General features: G+C 40.8%; 1 protein-coding gene and 1 pseudogene across 6 annotated transcripts in view; one reads left to right on the top strand and one right to left on the bottom strand.

The window, feature by feature from the left end:
• NUP107 (nucleoporin 107) overlaps nucleotides 1-20,608 on the bottom strand; it is a 55,027-nt gene that overhangs the window by 29,815 nt on the left and 4,604 nt on the right. For 3 of the 6 annotated variants that reach the window (XM_078336097.1, XM_078336095.1, XM_078336096.1), the window contains 6 exons: nucleotides 20,146-20,290; nucleotides 15,997-16,068; nucleotides 11,422-11,549; nucleotides 9,158-9,206; nucleotides 1,988-2,059; nucleotides 1,491-1,579 (listed from right to left, as the gene is read on the bottom strand). In XM_078336097.1, the coding sequence (XP_078192223.1) occupies nucleotides 1,491-1,579; nucleotides 1,988-2,059; nucleotides 9,158-9,206; nucleotides 11,422-11,549; nucleotides 15,997-16,068; nucleotides 20,146-20,163 (428 nt within the window). In that variant the 5' untranslated portion in view covers nucleotides 20,164-20,290. Of the gene's footprint in view, nucleotides 1-1,490; nucleotides 1,580-1,987; nucleotides 2,060-9,157; nucleotides 9,207-11,421; nucleotides 11,550-15,996; nucleotides 16,101-20,145; nucleotides 20,291-20,608 lie in introns of all 6 variants that reach the window. The other 3 variants (XM_035256138.3, XM_002752725.6, XM_035256137.3) reach the window with 1 other exon arrangement.
• LOC118144209 (small ribosomal subunit protein uS10 pseudogene) lies at nucleotides 13,570-13,986 on the top strand (annotated as a pseudogene).

Raw genomic sequence — 20,608 nt, forward strand, 5'->3', positions numbered from 1 at the left:
CATTTTCAGAGACAGGGTCTTGCTCTGTTGCCCAAGGCTGGAGTGCAGTGGTACAATCACGGTTCACTGCAGCCTCGATCTCCCAGGCTCAAGCGATCCTCCCACTTCAGCCCCCTGAGTAGCTGGGACTACAGACACACACCACTATGCCCAGCTAACATTTTAATTTTTTGTAGAGATGGGTTCCCACTATATTTCCCTGGATGGTCTCAAACTCCTGGCCTCAAGCAAGCCTCCAGCCTCAGCCTCCCAGAGTGCTGGGATTATGGGTGTGAACCACCACACCTGGCCAATGGTATTTTTTTTTAATGATACATCTTTAATTTTGATAAAGTCAAAACAATTTTTTTTCCTGTTGCTTTCTGTGAGCTAAGAAACATCTATCTATTCTCACGTTACTAGGATATCTTCCTATGTTTTCCTTGAAAAGCTTTATGGTTTTTAGCTTCTACATTTAGGACTATGACACATCTTGAATTAATTGTTGGGTGTGGAGTGAGGGAGCTGTCAAGGTTAATCTTTTTTCTCACAGATATCATTTTTCTACAGTTTGTAAAAAAGGCATTCCATTCCCTGCGGGATTGCTTTGATGTCTTTGTTGAAAATCAAATGACCCTATCAGTGTGAATCTATTTTGGGGTTCTCTGTTCTGTTCTACTAATCAGCAAAAAAAGATTAACTTATTAAAAACTGTAAAAACCTAACCAGGCATTTTAATTAAAACAAAACAAAGCAAAAAAAACTTATTTCCTGAAAAGAAAACGTCCTTTCAGAAAAAAAAATCATAATCTTAAAAGATTTAATTTTTTTAAAATGCTGAATAGCAGTGATTTCCTAGCTAAGCAGAGAAAATATATAATTAACTTACAGACTTTTTAACACGTTACTGAATTCAAAGACAATCAGACCTTTTTTTTTTTTTGTGAGATGGAGTTTTGCTCTTTTTGCCCGGGCTGGAGTGTAATGGTGTCACCTTGGCTCACTGCAACCTCCAACCACTGGGTTCAAGCAATTCTCCTGTCTCAGCCTCCCAAATAGCTGGGATTATAGGCACGTGCCACCACGCCTGGCTAATTTTTGTATTTTTAGTAGAGACAGGGTTTCACCATGTTGACCAGACTGGTCTTGAACTCCTGACCTCAGGTGATCCACCCATCTCCGCTTCCCAAAGTGCTGGGATTACAGGTGTGAGACACTGCACCCGGCCACAATCTGACCTTCTAAAAATCTTTTGCAAGTCTTGAAAGAAAACGTTCCTTTAACTTAGGAGAGCTTTCTGATTTCAATCCATGGATGTGAAACCAACAAATACAGAGGGCCAACTGTATATTTGCAAATTAGCTATCTAACTCTCTTAAACAATGAGAAATTCCATAAAGGAGAGGCTTTTGTTTTGCTCACACACTGAACAAAGTAAAAACTGAATAATGAAAGATGAATGAACAATATCAACATTAAGTGACCTCAAGAATAAAAGCTCGGTAACTTACCAATACACTGATTTTGCATAAAACTCAATATTATCAGAAAATTCTCCAATTTCATCTTTGGCAATACTCTCTAACCAATCTACCACCAGCTAAGAAAGAACGGAAGAAACAGATTAGTGTTAACTACAAAATCTATCCGTGTTTTATTTGTAGTGGCACTACTACCCTTAATTCAAATAGTTTCTGATTTCAAAAATATCAAGTAACAATTTTTCCAAACATTATTTTTACTTTTTTTAAGATAAATATTATAGCAAAAGAATAAAATTTTCTATAGAAAGAATAGTTTTTAACAAGCTAGTCCTGAAAATACTAGGGCTATTACTTAAAAATCAAAGAATAAGAATAAGGTTTCTAATTCCTTTCAATTACAAATAAAAAGATCAAGTACAAAAAAATTCAGAAAAAAGTTTTAAGTTAAAAAAAACTTCAGTACTTTGATGTCATTAACTTTGTCTCCATATTTCATAAAAAAAATTTTAAAATTCTAGTCATACCTGACTTTGTCGAACAAGTGAATCTCTCTGAAATAATGCTTCCACAACTGTTTTTTCACTGGCATTAAGAGTCTATTACAACAAATATTGAAAGAATAAAAAGAAATAAGATGTTGTAAGAAATATTATTTCAACAGAAAGATAAAAACCAGTAAGAAACAAGTACAGTTAATCACCTATAAACAAACATTTTACCACATAATAAATCTGTATATCATCATTGAAAAGTATACATTGTATAAATTCCAAACGGCTACATCCATTTGCAGCTGCTCTTACCTATTTTTTTCTTTTTTTTTGGAGATGGAGCCTCTGTAGCCCAGGCTAGAGTACAGTGGTGCGAGCTCAGCTTACTGCAACCTCCACCTCCCAGGTCCCGGTTCAAGCAATTCTCCTACCTCAGCCTCCCAAGTAGCTGGGATTACAGGCACGAGCCACCATGACCAGCTAATTTTTGTATTTTTTAGTAGAGATGGGATTTCACCATGTTGGCCAGTCTGGTCTTGAACTCCTGACCTCGTGATCCACCCACCTTAACCTCCCAAAGTGCTGGGATTACAGGTGTGAGCCACTGTGCCCGGCCCTTACCTAATATTTTGATTCTTTACACTTGGAATTTTAAAATTCCATTTTCCCAGAGATGATGTTTTAGAGAAAAATAAACATAAAACAAAACAAACAAAAAACTTTAATGGGCTAGGCGTGGTCACTCATGCCTGTAATCCCAGCACTTTGAGAGGCCGAGGTGGGCAGATCACTTGAGGTCAGGTGTTCAAGACCAGCCTGGCCAAAATGGTGAATCCCTATCTCTACTAAAAATATTAAAATTAGTTGGGTGGTGTGCACCTGTAATACCAGGCACTCGGGAGGCTGAGGTTCGTGAATCACTTGAACCCAGGAGGCAGAGGTTGCAGTGAGCTGAGATCACGCCACTGCACTCCAGCCTGAGCAACACAGCGAGACTCCATCCCCCCAAAAAAAAAAAAAAAAAAAGCTGAATGCAGCTATGTTACATGTTAGAAACTAAACATTTAAAAACTTTAAAATCCTTTATATTCTACATAGCAGAAGTTGATAAGCAATAAAAGCTAACAGCAATCCAAGGTTTTTAAGGCTGACTTTTAAAGACAGTTTAACATAAATATTAGCAACTAATACTAAGCAGTATATTAAAAGAATAATATATTGTGACCAGTTCAAGAACTGGTCAAATCAATCAATTAATCCATTTTATCCATGGTTAAAAGGAGAAAAGCTACATGGACTTCTTGACAGGTGCCAAAATATTTCATAAAAATATCTTCGTAAATTTTACCTTGTCATTTTGATGTAGAAAAAAGTATAATCTTCATAAATTAGAAGTAGACTAACTGAAACCTCTAGCAAACATGTAGTCTTCCCTTGGTATTCATGGGGGATTTGTTCCAGGACTTCTCATGGATACCAAATCTGTGGATGTTCAATTCCCTTATATAAAATGTTGTAGTGTATTTTATTAAATTCATTTATTTTTTGAGATAGAGTCTTACTCTGTCACCCAGGCTGGAGTGCAGTGGGCCTGATCTCAGTTCATTGCAACCTCTGCCTCCTGGGCTCAAGTGATTCTCATGCCTCAGCCTAGCCTCCCAAGAAGCTGAGATTACAGGTGCCTGCCGCCACACCTGGGTAATTTTTGTATTTTTAGTAGAGATGAGGTTTCACCATGTTGGCCAGGCTGATCTCAAACTCTGGCATCAAGTAATCCGCTTGCCTTAGCCTCTCAAAGTGGTGGGATTGCAGGCATGAGCCACCTCATCCAGCCAAAATTCTGTAGTATATTTTAAATCATCTCTATTGGACCTGACTGTGATAAATAATGAACAACGAAATCATCTCTAGATTATGCATAGTATCTAATGCAATGAAAATGCCACATATGTAAATAGTTTTTATATTGTATCACTCAGGGAATAAAGATTTAAAAGCATCTGTACATGTTCAGTATAAACCCAATGATCCTTTTTTTGAGACAGGATCTCACTCTGTCACCTAGGCTGGAGTACAGTGGCACAATTACAGCTTACCGCATTCTTGACCTCCTGGGCACAAGCAATCCTCCCACCTCAGCCTTCCATGTAGCTAGGACTATAGGCATGCACCACCAGACCAGGCTAAGTTTGTCACTTTGCGCAGAGTCTTGCTATCTTGCCCAGGTCGGTCTTGAACTCTGGGCTAAACTGAAGCTTCTGCCTTGGCCTCCCAAACTGCTGGGATTACAAGCATGAGCCTCACACCTGGACCATTCTTTTTTTTTTTGACAGTTGGCAGAGCTAACTGAGGTTTTATTTTGAAAACAAGAACAAAACAATTGAATTGTTTTATAGATGGAGGCACAGGCAAGGTGGGTACACCAGGCAGTAGTAAACTTCCCCAACGGATGGGCCAAGGGTTAGGGCTGAGCCTCAGGTGGGTCTCCTGTTCCCTGTGCTCCTCTGCACAGCGGTCTCTCTTGGGCAGCCAGAGAGGTAGGCTAGGAGGGACTACCATGGCTGTTGACTTGTGCAGGATGTCAGAGGACTCAGACACCAGCTTCCCATCGAAGTTCTTGATTTTCATAACTACAATCCTTGCTGAAGGAGCTGGAGCCCATGCCAGAGCCAAAGCTGGAGCCCAAGCCATAGCTGAGGCCAGGGCTTGTGAGGTCCCCAAAGGCCAAGCTCAGTCTACCTGCATAGCCACTGGTGGTCTTCGTATGGATACTCATGTTCTGCACCCAGACTCCAGCCGGCTCTCCTTGTCCTCCAGCAGCTTCCTATAAATGGTGACTGAGATATCCAGGACCAGTTTGACATTCATCAGCTCCTGGTACTCATGTAGCTGCCGGGCCATGTCCTGCTTGGCCTGTTGCAGGGCGGCCTCCAGCTTGGACAGCTTGGTGTTGGCATCCTTAACAGCCGGTTCCCTGTGGTGCTCGGCATCTGTGATGGCAGCCTTCAGGAAAGCCCTCTGGCCTTTGAGGCCTTCAGTCTCAGCCTGGAGCCAGCTGATGTTCCCGTTCATCTCGGAGATCTCAATGATCTTAGTCTTTGTGTGCTGAAGGTCATCCCCGTGCTTCCCAGCCAGCGTCTGCAGCTCCTCATACTTATCTGGTACATGATATTCTCAGCCTCAGCCCAGCTGCTGTTGGCAATCTCAGACTGCGCCTCGACCTTGGCGATGATGCTGTCCATGTTTAGGGAGTGATTGTTGTCCATGGACAGCACCACAGATGTGTCCAAGATCTGGGAATGCAGCTCCAAGATCTCCTTTTCATACAGCTGCCTGATGAAGTTGATCTCGTCAGTCAGCCCTTCCAGGAGAGACTCCAGCTCTACTTTGTTCATGTAAACTCTGATGAGGACTTTTTTTTTTAGTAGAGATGGGGTTTCACCATGTTGGCCAGGATGGTCTTGATCTATTGACCTCATGATCCACCCACCCTGGCCTCCCAAAGTGCTGGGATTATAGGCGTGAGCCACCGCGACCAGCCAACATTCACCATTTCTGTACACTTATTGATCTTATCCTCATATTTTGTCTTGAAGTTCTCCTCCAGCCCTTGCATGTTAGCATGCTCTGCCTCCAGCTTCAGCTTCTCCTGGCCCAGTGTCTCCAGTTGCTGCCTAAGGTTGGTGATGTAGCTCTTGAACACGTTGTCCATGTTTCTCTGAGCCAACTTCTGCTGCTGCAGGATCCTCCACTTGGTCTCCAGGATCTTGTTCAGCTGCTCCAGGAATTCTACCTTGTCGATGAAGGAGGCAAACTTCTTATTGAGGGTCTTGATCTGCTCCTTCTCCTGGGTGCACACAGCCTGGATGTTGAGGTCCACCTCCAGGTTAAGGGGCTCAGCAGGCTCTGGTTGACTGTGACAGTGGTGATGCCTCCCACACCACTGGCCCCACCATAGCCTCTGCCCAGGCCACTCCAGAAGCTGCTGCTGTCCACTCGGGAGAAGCTCAAGGAGCTGATGTGGGCACCAGGTCCACTCGTGTAGGAGTGGCTGCTGAAAGCCTGGGAGCTAGAGGTGGACAGCTTGAAGGACTTCTGGGTCACCCTGATGGACATGGTTGAGGCAGGAGTGAAGGCAGGCGGGCTGAACCAGATGGAGATTCGAGGAGCAGAGAAGCAGCTTCTCGGTCATTTTTTTTTTTTTTTTTTTTTTTGAGACAGAGTCTTGCTCTGTTGCCCAGGCTGGAGTGCAATGGCGCGATCTCGGCTCACTGCAACCTCCACCTCCTGGGTTCAAGCGATTCTCCTGCCTCAGCCTCCCGAGTAGCTGGGATTCCAGGTGTGCACCACCATGCCTGGCTAATTTTTTTTGTGTTTTTTTAAGTAAAGACGGGGTTTTACCATGCTGGTCAGGCTAGTATCAAACTCCTGACCTCGTGATCCACCTGCCTCAGCCTCCCAAAGTGCTGGAATTGCAGGTGTGAGCCACTGTGCCTAGCCTCTTATTTAAAAAGAATATTTTTGATCTGCGGTTGGTTAAATTCATGGATGTGGAACCCACATATGAGGAGGCCTGACTATACTTAACTATAAAGTGAAATACTCCCTTTAAAATCCAGAAGATGTAGAGTAAGAGTTCATTATTATTCAACTTTACTTTGGAAATTCTAGCTAACATAATAAAACCAGGAAAATTAAGTATGGAAAAATAGTCAAAGTCATCACTATTTGTAGATAACAGAATTGTGCAGAAAACTAGTGAAAAAACGCTGTTTTTTTTTTTGAGACAAAGTTTTGCTCTTGTTGCCCAGGTTGGAGTGCAGTGGCATGATCTTGGCTCTCTGCAACCTCCATCTCCCGGATTCAAGCGATTCTCCTGCCTCAGCCTCCTGAGTAGCTGGGGCACACCACCATGCCCAGCTAATTTTTTGTATTTTTAGTAGAGATGGGGTTTCATCATATTGGCCAGGCTGGTCTCGAACTCCAGACCTCAAGTCATCTACCCTTCTCGGCCTCTCAAAGTGTAGGGATTACAGGTGTGAGCTACCACGCCCAGCAGAGGAAAGCCATTAAAACTACTATGCGAGCTCAATCAATAGCCAAATATGATAGTCTTCCTAAATGTTCATGTTTCTTTGTTGGAATGAAGTATTTATAAAATAAACAAATTAAAAGACTGGAAGGATATTAAAAAATATTTTAAGTGAAAAAGTAGCCTTGGAGTTTAGACCATCCTGGGCAACATAGTAAGACCCCCATCTCCATAAAATATAAAAAAAAAATTAGTCAGGCATGGTGATGCCCACCTGTAGTCCTAGCTACTTGGGAGGCTAAGGCAGGAGGCTCATTTGAGCCCAAGAGTTTGAGGCTACAGTGAACTATGATCATGCCATTGCACTCCCGTCTGGAAGACAAAGTGAGACCATGTCCTACCACCCTGGCCCCCTGTCCAAAAAGAAAAAGAAAAAGAAAGAAAAGAAAAAAAAGCAGTCTAACAGATACACATAAATTTATTACAAATATATATTATCTCCCTTTTAAATTATATATACTTGCTTCAAATATGAATTACTTTTAGGCTGGACATGGTGGCTCACGCCTGTAATCCCAGAACTTTGGGAGGCCAAGGCGGGTGGATTTCTTGACGCCAGGAGTTCAAGACCAGGCTGGACAACATGGTCAAACCCTGTTTCTACTAAAAGTACAAAAATTAGCCAGGTGTGGTGGTGCAAGCCTGTAATGACAGCTACTAGGGAGGCTAAGGCACACGAACCTCTTGAACCCAGGAGCTGGAGGTTGGAGTGAGCCAAGATTGAGCTACTATACTCCAGCCTGGGCAACAGAGCAAGACCCTGCCTCTAAGGAAAAAAAAAAAGCATTACTTTTGAAAACAGAAAATATAAAGTAGTTAAACCCCAAAAAGGCATCTGGTCTTGGTAGTTTCACAGGCATATATGTGTATATATTTTCTGGAAACAAATATAGCTGGTTTATTCTGGAAACAAATCTCATCCAGAAACATTATTTGCTGCATTTAAAAACATCTGAGGCTCTTTGTATGGTTCTTTCCCAAACCCTCCGTCCAGCCAAGTCCAGTTTTACCACCCAAGGTCCTTTCAGATCCCAGGCCTGGAGGTTGTAGGAGAGAGCACTGAATCCTAAGGGCAAAAGAATGATGTTCATTTGTCTACACTTTCTCTCACACACATACATATGCATGAAGAAAAACATTCACTGTTTTTTTTTTTTTTTTGAGACGGGATCTCACTGTGTTGCCCAGGCTAGAGTGCAGTGGTGTGATGATAGCTCACTGTAGCCTTGAATTTCTAGGCTCAAGTGATCCTCCAGCCTCAGACTGACAAGTACCTGGGACCACAGGCATGTGCCTCTACACCAAACTATTTATTGCATTATTAATGGCTACAGCAAAAATACTAGTTACAACCTAATATGTACAGTTGAATATCTCAAGAAATTACAGTACATGTATACTCTGACATACTATAAAAAAAGGTAGAACCTAAATGAATTGAAAAAAGAATTTTAAAATTCTCAGTATAATGTACAAATAAAATCACATTATATGTTAAAAAACAAGGTGTATATAAATACATGTGTGTATGTTTGTGTATACGTACATATCTATAAAGATGCATAGAAAAATGTCTGGTAGGATACATACCAAAACTGTTACACTGAATAGTCAGTGGGATAAAAAGGAACTTTTACCTTTAACTCTCCAATATAAATCAATATTTAATTATTTTATGAGATTGAACCTTTTATTTACTTGTAAAACTTTCAAAATAAAGAAACTCAAGATGGAAGGTTGAAAATAAAATCCTGGTTGGGAGCGGTGGCTCACACCTATATAATCCCAACACTTTGGGAGGCTGAGGAAGGTAGATCACCTGAGGTCAGGAGTTCGAGACCAGCCTGGGTAACATGGTCAAACTCTATTTCTACTAAAAATTAGCTGGGAGTGGTGTCACACACCTGTAATCCCAGCTACTGAGGAGGCTGAGGCAGGAGAATCTCTTGAGCCCCAAAGGTGGAGGTTGCAGTAAGCTGAGATCACACTGCTGCACTCCCAGCTTGGGCAACAAGAATGAAACTCCATCTCCAAAAAAAAAAAAAATCCCACTAATAAGTAACATTTTAACTTTTATGTATTTATAAAGAAAAAATTAATATAAAACTTACAGTAACTGCAAATACATTCTCCTCTTCTAATGCAGACTGTATTCTGTCTCTGGGGAAAAATAACACAAAAACAAAATAAAAAAGCCTTATATTTCACATGAATATATGAACTCACCACTGAGCATTGAGAGAAGGAAAATTTGGCTAAATTCTTTTAAAAAAATCTTTATTGTTTATTTTTTCAAATATATATATCTGTATTTTTGCAAACAAAAGTGGGACCTCAGACTGGGCACAGTGGCTCATGCCTGTAATCCCAGCACTTTGGGAGGTCAAAGCAGGCAGATCACTTGAGGTCAGGAGTTTGAGACCAGTATGGCCAACAGTGTGAAACCCCGTCTCTACTAAAAATACAAACATCAGGCCGAGCACAGTGGCTCATGCTTGTAATCTCAGCACTTTGGGAGGCTGAGGTGGGTGGATCACCTGAGGTCAGAAGTTCAAGACCAGCCTGCCCAACACTGTGAAACCCCGTATTTTTAGTGTCTAAAAATTTTTGTATTTTCAGTATTTACTAAAAATACAAAAATTAGACCAGGCATGGTGATTCATGCCTGTAATACAAGCATTTTGGGAGGCCAAGGTGGGTGGATCGCCTCAGGTCAGATATTCGGGACCAGAATTCGAGCCTGGCCAACATGGCAAAACCCTGTCTTTATTAAAAGTACAAAAATTAGCCAGGCGTGGTGGCACACACCTGTAATCCTAGATACTCGGAAAGCTGAGGCAGGAGAATGTCTTGAACCTGGGAGATGAGGTTGCAGTGAGCCAAGATCATACCACTGCATTCCAGCCTGGGCAAAAGAGTGAGACTCCATCTCAAAAATAAAAATACAAGAATAAAAATTAAAAAATTAGCTGGGCATAGTGGCCCACACCTGTAATCCTAGCTACTCAGGAGGCTGAGGCAAGAGAATTGCTTGAACCTTGGAGCAGAGGTCGCAGTGAGCCAAAATTGTGCTACTGTACTCCAATCTGAGCAACAGAGTGAGACTCTTTTTAAAAAAAGAAAAAAAAAAAGGAGGGTGACATCATTTATATAGTAATATGAAATCCATTTTTTCATATAACAATATATCATGAATATCTTTCCATGGCAATGAATATATACAAATGGTAATTTATTCATTCATTTATTATTATTATTTTGAGACGGAGTTTTACTCTTGTTGCCCAGGCTGGAGTGCAACAACACGATCTTGGTTTACTGTAACCTCCGCCTCACAGGTTCAAGCAATTCTGCCTCAGCCTCCTTATTAGCTGGGATTACAGGCATGTGCCACCATGCCCAGCTAATTTTGTATTTTTTTTAGTAGAGACAAGGTTTTCTCCATGTTGGTAAGGCTGGTCTTGAACTCCTGACCTCAGTTGATCTACACGCCTCGGCCTCCCAAAGTGCTGATATTATAGGCGTGAGCCACTGCCCCCAGCAATTATCATTATTATTATTATTATCATCATTATTTTTGAGATGGAGTCTCACTCTGTCACCCAGGCTGGAGTGCAGTAGTACGATCTGGCTCACTGCAACCTCCACCTCCCAGGTTCAAGCAATTCCCCTGCCTCAGCCTCCAGAGTAACTAGGTGGTAGTACCCACCACCACGCCTGGCTAATTTTTGTATTTTTAGTAGAGATAGGGTTCCACTATGTTGGCCAGGCTGGTTGTGAACTCCTGACCTCAAGTGATCCACCTCCCTTGGCCTCCCAAAGTGCTAGGATTATAGGCATGAGCCACTGTGCCCAGCCCACAAATGGTAATTTAAAATGGTTTAAGTTATTCTGGTTGTAATAGTCGTACTATAATTCATTTAACCAATTCCTTAGTAGTAGTTTTCAATTTTCTGAGATTTAAAAGTTTTGTTCATATGTATAGATTTCTGATTATTTCCTTAGGTTAAATTTCTAGGCATAAAATTCCTAGATTCGAGGATGTGTACATGGTATAATCTTTGCCTTCTGGGGTTAATTTCTTTCAAACTCCCAAATTACATGAAGCCTACCTTTCAGATCTTTTCTTAATTTAGCCTAAGTACTGCACTATTTTTAGTACCTTCCTTAAATCTTTACACATATCCAATTTTGGTAACTACCAGCTTTATGATCTGATATCTTCTCTTCCCTCATAACTCACTGACAACTAAGGTATTAGAAATGATAAGCATCAAAAATAGCAAAACCTATTTCTAAGCATGCCCTGACTTTTAAATTAATTTGCCTGTTTATTACCTTATGTTTATTTCAGTTATGAATTAGACACCATTACCTATACAAAGAAGCCAGCAGTCTCCATGTGACCATCTCCTGTTGAAGAAGCCAGAGCATACTGGCTGTTTTAGAAAATTTTTGAAGTCCAGGTGTTGCTCGACTCACTATTTTACTTAGTATATTTACCTGAATAAAAAACACAAGACGTAAAAAGTTAATTTTCTACAATTCTGAGTCACTGATAAGTTTGTATTTGAACAGAATGCTAAAATAATTGTATTTAATAAGTATATATTATGAAATTGTCTTCTCTGTCTTTTTAAGTTGAATATAACATACCCACTAGAAATGGCCCTAATTTGGGACAAGGCAGTTTTATCTGATTATATATATAAGTCTAACATACTCTTGATTTCAGATCCAACACTGGCAGTAATGGGTATATATTTTTCTACCTACAGGATAAATCAAACCTATAGGTGAAAAAATCATAACATAAGCCAACATTTTCACAATTAAAAATTTTAAAGTTATCTTTACATTATCTTTGAAAAATCTGTATCATGTAACTAATCAAGAAAGATATTTTCCTAAGACTGGCAACAAAACATCATCATTTCTAAATAAAACTTTACCAAAGTCTCTCCTCATTCCAAAATAGTAGTCTTAAACTTTTTCAGAGGCTGGGTGCAGTGACTCATGCCTGTAATCCCAGCACTTTGGGAGGCCGAGGTGGGTGAATTACTTGAGGTAAGGAGTTCGAGACCAGCCTAGCCAACATGATGAAACCCTGTCTCTTCTAAAAATGCAAAAATTAGCCAGGGGTGGTGAAGCGTGCCTGTAATCTCAGTTTCTTGGGAGACTGAGGCAGGAGAATCTCTTGAACCTGGGAGGGGAAGGTTGCCGTGAGCAGAGGCTGTACCACTGCACTCCAGCCTGGGCCACGCAACAAGACTCTGTCTTGGGTTGTGGGGTGGGAACTTTTTCAGGACTGAGGCCCATGTGAAAATCTAATAAAAAACATGAATGGTCCCCCTAGAAACACACACACAATTGTTTATTAGGAAGTTTAATGACCCAGGGTAAGGAAAACCTTTCTCAAAGGTTATTAACAGTATCTCATTATCTTGTCAAGAGTAATTAAGGAACAAGACTGCTCTCATTCAGAACACCACAATGGGTTTTCCCACCCCTTAATAAGTATTTACAAAGTAATGTTAGTACTGTCTTAAAATTAGTACTTCATAAAAGTGTTAACTGTAATTCATTCATTTATTACATTCTCAGTTGGAATCCTAACTCCAGTGATTCACTAAGTGATTATTATTGTTTTTGTTATTTAATGAAGCTACTGCATTTATAACAATTCAGACGTCAATTATTAAAACATTAAATGATAAAAAGTTGTCAATTACTATTATTTCAATTATTATTGAATGCAATATTTTCTTGAAGCCTTTTCCCTTCTAAAAATAGACTTTTTTTTTTTAAGCATACTTTCTTTTTGAGATGGAGGAGTCTCTGTCACCTAGGCTAGAGTGTAGTTGCACAATCTCAGCTCACTGCAACCTCTGCCTCCCAGGTTCGAGCGATTCTCCCACCTCAGCCTCCTGAGTAGCTGGGATTACAGGTGCGCACCACCACACTCAACTAATTTTTTTGTATTTTTAGTAGAGATGGGGTTTCTCCATGTTGGCCAGGTTGGTGTCGAACTCCTGACCTCAGGTAATCCGCTTGCCTCGGCTTCCCAAAGTGCTGGGATTACAGGCATGAACCACTGCACCTGGTCTAGTGTAGTTTTAGTTTCACAGCAAAATGGGGCAGAAAGCAGAATAGCCAAATATCCCTTCCTTCCACAAAATCACAGCCTCCCTCACCATCAATATCTCACACTAGAATGGTACATCTGTTATAAATGAGGAATCTATATGGACACATCATTATCCTCCAAAGTCCATAGTTTATATTAAGATTCATTCTTGGTGGTGTACATCCTATGGATGGATTATGACAAATGTATACTGACGTGTCACCCATGTATAGCATACAGAGTAGTTTCGCTTCCTTAAAAATCCTGTGCTCTGGTTCCCATGTTAAAAACAAAACAAAAAAACACAAAAAACAAAACAAAAAAGCAAAATCCTGTGCTTGGAGGAAGACGTGGTCTCGTAGTTGTTGCGGATCGTGGATCCACATGCTCCTGCTCCTGACTCACTGTTGTTCGCTCTCGCAGAGGAACAAGTCAGTTAGGAAGCTGCACAGCAGCCATGGCTTTTAAGGATACTGGAAAAACACCTGTGGAGCTAGAGGTGGCAATTCACCGGATTCGAATCACTCTAACAAGCCGTAAGGTAAAATCTCCGGAGGTGTGTGCTGATTTGATCAGAAGAGCAAAGGAAAAGAACCTCAAAGTGAACGGACCAGTTCGAATGCCTACCAAGACTTTGAGAATCACTACAAGAAAAACTCCTTGTGGTGAAGGTTCTAAGACATGGGATCGTTTCCAGATGAGAATCCACAGTGACTCATTGACTTGCACAGTCCTCCTGATATTGTTAAACAGATTACTTCCATCAGTATTGAGCCAGGAGTTAAGGTGGAATTCATTATTGCAGATGCTTAAGTCAGCTATTTTAATAAACTGGATTACCAGTTGTTAAAAACAAAAAATCCTGTGCTCTACCTATTCATCACTCCCTTTCAACTCCTGGCAACTGATGAACTTGTCACTGTTTCCAAGTTTTGTCTTTTCCAGAATGTCATATAATTGTAATCATATAATATGTAGTCTTTTCAGATTGTCTTCTTTCACTTAGCAATATGCATTTAAGGTAAGAGTATGTTTAGTTTTTTTTTTTTTGAGATGGAGTTTCACTCTTGTTACCCAGGCTGGAGTGCAATGGCACGATCTCGGCTCACCGCAACCTCCGCCTCCTGGGTTTGGGCAATTCTCCTGCCTCAGCCTCCAGAGTCGCTGGGACTACCATGCCCAGCTAATTTTTGTATTTTTTTAGTAGAGATGGTGTTTCACCTTGTTGACCAGGATGGTCTCAGTCTCTTGACCTCGTGATCCACTCGCCTCAGCCTCCCAAAGTGCTGGGATTACAGGCGTGAACCACCGCGCCCTGCCATGTTTAGTTTTTAAGAAACTGCAAACTGTCTTCCTAAGTAGCTATAGCTGTTTGCATTTCCATCAGCAATGAATGACAGCTCCTGTTGCTCCACATCCTCTCCACCATTTACGTTTTGGATCCTCATCATTCTATTTCTTTTTTGTTTGTTTTTGCAAAGATGGGGTTTTGCTATGCTTCCCAGCCTGATCTTGAACTCCTGGCCTCAAGTGTTCCTCCCGCCTCAGCCTCCCAAAGTGTTGGGATTACTGGCAGGAGTCACAGCACTGGCCCAGATCTTCACCATTCTAATAGGTTTGTAGTAACTCATTATTTTACTTTGCAATTCTCTAATGACTGATATGAACCATCTTATCTGGTTTTTTTTTTTTTGAGACGGAGTCTTGTGCTGTCACCTGAGCTGGAGTATGATGGCTTAATTTGGTTCACTGCAACTTCCACCTCCCAGGTTCAAGTGGTTCTCCTGCCTCAGCCTCCTGAATAGCTGGGATTATAGGTGACCACCATCACACCTGGCTAACTTTGTATTTTTAGTAGAGATGGGGTTTCAACATGTTGGCCTGGTTGGTCTCGAACTCCTGACCTCAGGTGATTCGCCCGCCTTGGCCTCCCAAAGTACTAGGATTACAGGCATGAGTCACCGTGCCTGGCCAAAGCATTTCTTCATATGCTTATTTGCCATCTGTATATCTTCTTTGGTGACGTGCCTGTTCCATCTTTTGTTCATTTTTTAACTCGATTGTTTATTTTCTTATTGTTGAGTTTTGTTTTGTTATTTTAAGTTCTAGGATAAATGTGCAGGATATGCAGGTTTGTTACATAGGTAAACATGTGCCATGGTTGTTTGCTACACCTGTCAACCCATTACCTAGGTATTAAACCCAGCAGGCATTACCTATTGTTCCTGATGCTCTCCCGCCGTCCCCCACCCCCACTTCTTATTGTTGAACTGTAAATATTCTTCATATATTCTTTTTTTTTCTTCATATATTTTAAATTTTCATTTCTTTTTTTGAGACAGAGTCTACTTTGTCACCCTGGCTGGAGTGCAGTGGTGTGATCATGGCTCATGCAGCCTCAAACTCTGGGACTCATACAATCTTCCCACCTTAGCCTCCCAAGTAGCTAGGACCACAGGTGTGTACCACCATGCTTGGCAAATGTATTTCTTGTAGAGAATAAGACCTTCCCATGTTGCCCAGGCTGGTCTTGAACTCCTGGGCTCAAGTGATCCTTCTGCTTTGGCCTCCCAAAGCATTGGGAGCCATCATATCTGGCCGGATTTTCCTTTTTCAAAGCAGCAGAATCCTTTTGTCTCCCAAATAAATTTTGTATGGACCTTCAATATGTAAAATGCAGAGAAAGTCTAGTTGACTTTCCCTCCATTCCTGCCACTGCTCCCCTAAGACATCTCCCTTAAATGCTATGGAAATTAGGAGGTTAATCCTGTTTATAAAAACTAAAAATGCTGAAGTTTGATTAATGGAGTGAAATTAGCTTACCTGACTACCACAGATATTTTCATACTCTTCCACAAGATCAAAAACTGTACCCGAAGCATGCTTCAGAAAAGACTGCAGGAAATCAGAAAACATACTCATGGATGCTAGAACACATAAAAAAAAAAAAATAAAATAAATAAATAAAAGGAAGAAAAGTTAAGTAACATACTTCTAAGTAATTCTGTTTGAAAATTTTTTATTATTTTTTAAATTTATTTTTGAAAGGGAGTTTCGCTCTTATTGCTCATAGTGGATTGCAATGGTGTGGTCTCAGTTCACTGCAACCTCCACCTCCCAGGTTCAAGTGATCCTCCTGCCTCAGCCTCCCAAGTAGCTGGGATTACAGGCGTGCGCCACCATGCTCGGCTAATTTTTGTATTTTTAGTAGAGACAAGGTTTGACCATATTGGCCAGGCTTGTCTCAAATGCCTCAGCCTCCCTAAGTGCTGGGAATACAGGCATGAGCCACCATACCCAGACTGTTTGAAAATTTAAGTAGCTACAAGTCTTTTATAAAGTCACTGCTATTTAAAAAAATTTAATTGGGAAAATACATGTAATATAAAATTTATCTTGATCATTTTTCTTCTTTTTTTTTTTTTAAGAGGGGGGGTCTTGCTCTGTCACCTAGGCTGGAGTACAGTGGTGCAATCACGACTCACAATATCCTCAAACTCCTAGGCTCAAGCAATACTCCCACCTCAGCCTCCCCAGTAGCTGGGACTACAGGTGTATACCAGCCGCTATGCTCAGCTAATTTTTTATTAGTTTGTAGAGACAGGGTCTTTCTACCTCCTGCCTCAGCCTCCCAAAGTAGTAGGATTAAAGGTATGAGCCACCATGCCTGGCTTAATCACTTCTAAGTGTATAGATCAGTGTCAGTAAGAACATTCACACTGTTGTGCTATCCATAGAACTCTTTTCATCTTGTGAAACTGAAACTCTGTACTTAACAAACATTATCTCCCTACTCACCCCAGCCCCTGACAACCATCAGTCTACTTTCTGTCTCTACACGTTTTGACTATTCTAAGTATCTCATGTAAGTGGAACCATATGGTATTTGCCCTTTTGGGACTGGCTTATTTCACTTAGCATAATATTCTCAAGGTTCATCCATGTTGTAGCATGTGTCAGAATGTCCTTCCTTTTTGGCTGAATAATATTCCACTCCATGCATAGATCACATTTTGTTTCCCCCATTCATCTATCAACAGGCACTTGGCTTGCTTCCCCCTTTTGCCTACTATGAATTATGTTATGAACATGTATATACAAACATCCCTTTGAGACTGCTTTCCATTCTTTTGGAGATATACCCAGAGGCAGATTTGCTGGATCATATGGTAATTCTATTTTTCATTTTTTTGAGGAACTGCCATACTGTTTTCCACAGCAGCTGTATCATTTTACATTCCCACCAATAGTGCCAAGGATTTGAATTTCTCCCCATTGTTGTCAATACTTGTTATTGTTCTGGTTTTTTTTGTTGTTGTTATTGATTGTTTTTTAGTAGCCATCCTAATGGGTGTAAGGCAGTATCTAGTATCTCACTATAGTTCTGATTTGGATTTTCCTAATGATTAGTAATGTTGAGTAGCTTTTCATGTGGTTATTGGTCATTTGTGTATCTTTTTTAGAAAAGTATTCTATTTCTTTGCTCACTTTTAAATTGGGTTGATTTTTTTGTTGTTGAGTTGTAGGAGTTTTTATATAGTTTGGATATTAACCTCTAATCAGATATATGATCTGCAAATATTTTCTCTCATTCTGTGGGTTGCGTTTTCACTTTGCTGATTGTATCCTTTCATGCACAAAAGTTTAAAATTTTAATGTAGTCCAATTTATCTATTTTTTCTTTTGATACCTAAAGGTCTTTTAAGATCTCAAAGATGTACTAGTTATTTTATGAACAATTACTTAAGAAATTGAGCGAGATTTAAAAGTATCTGAATTATATTTTAAGCACACCATTACAAAGTAGTGAAGAAAGTTACAATACATACTAAATGGCATGTTCCACTCTAGGAAAATACAGGCACTTCACCTAAATAGGAAGTATTTTAAGTCACTGAATATGAGTACCAATTTGGCCAGGCACGGTAGCTTACGCCTGTAATCCCAGCACTTTGGGAGGCCGAGGCAGGTGGATCACTAAGTCAGGAGATCAAGATCATCCTGGCCTAAACGGTGAAACCCTGTCTCTAATAAAAATACAAAAAATTAGCTGGGCGTGGTGCCACACGCCTGTAATCCTAGCTACTCAGGAGGCTCAGGCAGGAGAATCACTTGAACCTGGGAGGCAGAGGTTGCAGTGAGCTGAGATAGCACCACAGCATTCCAGCCTGGGTGACAGAGCAAGACTGCATCTCAAAAAAAAAAAAAAAAAAAAAAAAAAGAGTACCTGTTTTTGACAGATACTACAAGAAAGTAGTTACCAAAATGTTAAGAGCAGGGCTCTGGAGCTAAACTTCTTAGTTTCACATTCTGGTACTACCACCTCCTAACCAGGTGATTTGAAGTAAGTTAATCACTTTGAGCAGCAGTTTTCTTTTCTCAAAAATGGGAATTATTACTGTAACTATTTCATGGACTAGGATAAGCATTACAGGAGTTACTGCTTATACAGTGGTCATAACATTCTCTGAAAAAGAAAACAGTATCAGGGTCCAGGACAAAACAAAACACATCAACAATGTTAGATTAAGAACTAAACCTAAAGAAATACTCTTTCAACAGAACAAATAAAAAAATTAAAATATGAGACTTGTCTAATAATATAATGGGTTGCTCTTTACATTAAAAGATAAAATGGCAAGATGCTGCTCTGACTGAGAACTAAGGTGAGGTTTTCAACCTTCTAGTGATATTGTATCAAATACCATAGCCATAACCATAACTAATTAGCTTAATGAAAAATGTATCATAGACAGAAGGCCATATGAAGACACAGGAGGAAGGTGGCCATACGTAAGCCAAGAGAAGAGACCTCAGAGAAAACCAACCATGCAAACACCTTTACCTAAGACATCTACCCTCCAGAACTGTGAGAAAATTAATTTCTGTTGTTGCCTGTAATCCCAGCACTTCGAGAGGCTGTGGTGGTAGAATCACTTGTGTACAGGAGTTTGAGACCAGCCTGGGCAACATAGTGAGATCCTGTCTCTACAAAGAAATAAAAAATTAGGTTGGGCACAGTGACTTACACCTGTAATCCCAGCACTTTGGGAGGCTGAGGCAGGTGGATCACTTGAACTCAGGACTTTAAGACCAGCCTGGTCAACATGGTGAAACCCTGCCTCTACAAGAAATACAAAAATTAGCCAGGCATTGTGGTAGGTACCTAGAATCTCAGCTACTTGGGAGGCTGAGGCAGGAGATTCACCTGAACACAGCAGGCGGAGGTTGCAGTGAGCCAAGATTGTGCCACTGCACTCCAGCCCGGGCAACAGAATGAGACTCTGTCTTTAAAAAAAAAAAAAAAGAAAAGAAAAGAAAAGAAAAAGTTAGCTGGTGGCCAGATGCAGTGGCTTACACCTGTAATCCCAGTACTTTGGGGGGCCGAGGCGGGTGGATCACCTGTGGTCAGGAGTTCAAGACCAGCCTGGCCAACATGTGAAACCCCGTCTTTACTAAAAATACAAAACTTAGCTGGGCATGGTAGCATGTGCCTATAATCCCAGCTACTCAGGAGACTGAGGCAGGAGAATCACTTAAACTGCCTATAATCCCAGCTACTCAGGAGACTGAGGCAGGAGAATCACTTAAACTGCCATCACTGTACTCCAGCCTGGACAACAGAGAAAGACTCTGCCCCTGCCAAAAAAAATTAGCTAGGAATGGTGGGTATGTGCCTGCAGTCCCAATCACTGTAGGAGGCTGAGGCTGCAGAATTGCTTAAGCCTGGGAGTTTGAGAATGCAGTGAGCCATGATTGCACCACTGCACTTAGCCTGGGTGACAGTGAGATTCTTGTCTAAAAACAAACAAACGAACAAAATTGTTGTTTAAGCCACTCCCTCAAGAAAAAAAGAGAAAGAAAAGAAAGAGAAAAACATATTATAATTGACGTTCAGAAACAGGAGGAGACAGTTTCCTTGATATTAGTAAAGTGGAAAGCTACTTGTCACGAAGCTCAATGCCATTTTACCAGCTTCTCCAGGATCATCCTCACGTAACATAACAGCACTGATAGTTATATCTTCTGTTACACCGTGGGGCTCTGTGTTTGTGAAGACCCCGGAACGCTGTGATGAAAATGCAGCTGCCCAGTTACTGTCATCCAGATTAGTAACCTTAAAAACAACAACAACAACAAAAAATATATATAGAAAAGTGATGGAGTTATTGTCACTGAGTGGATACTTTAAAAATAAATAAGGTTTCTAAAAATTATATGTATGTGTCTTTATTTCTTTTTTTTTACATGAGACAAGGTCTGGATCTGTTGCCCAGGCTAGGGTACAGTGGCATGATCATGGCTCAGTGCAACCTTTGCCTCCCAGGCTCAAGCCATCCTCCCACTTCACCCTCCCAAGTAGTTGGGACTACAAGCGTGTGCCACCATGCCTGGCTAATTTTTGTATTTTTAGTAGAGATGGGGTTTCACTATG

The sequence above is a fragment of the Callithrix jacchus genome, chromosome 9, assembly GCF_049354715.1.
Source record: "Callithrix jacchus isolate 240 chromosome 9, calJac240_pri, whole genome shotgun sequence".
In the NCBI taxonomy this organism is placed as follows: Eukaryota; Metazoa; Chordata; class Mammalia; order Primates; family Cebidae; genus Callithrix; species Callithrix jacchus.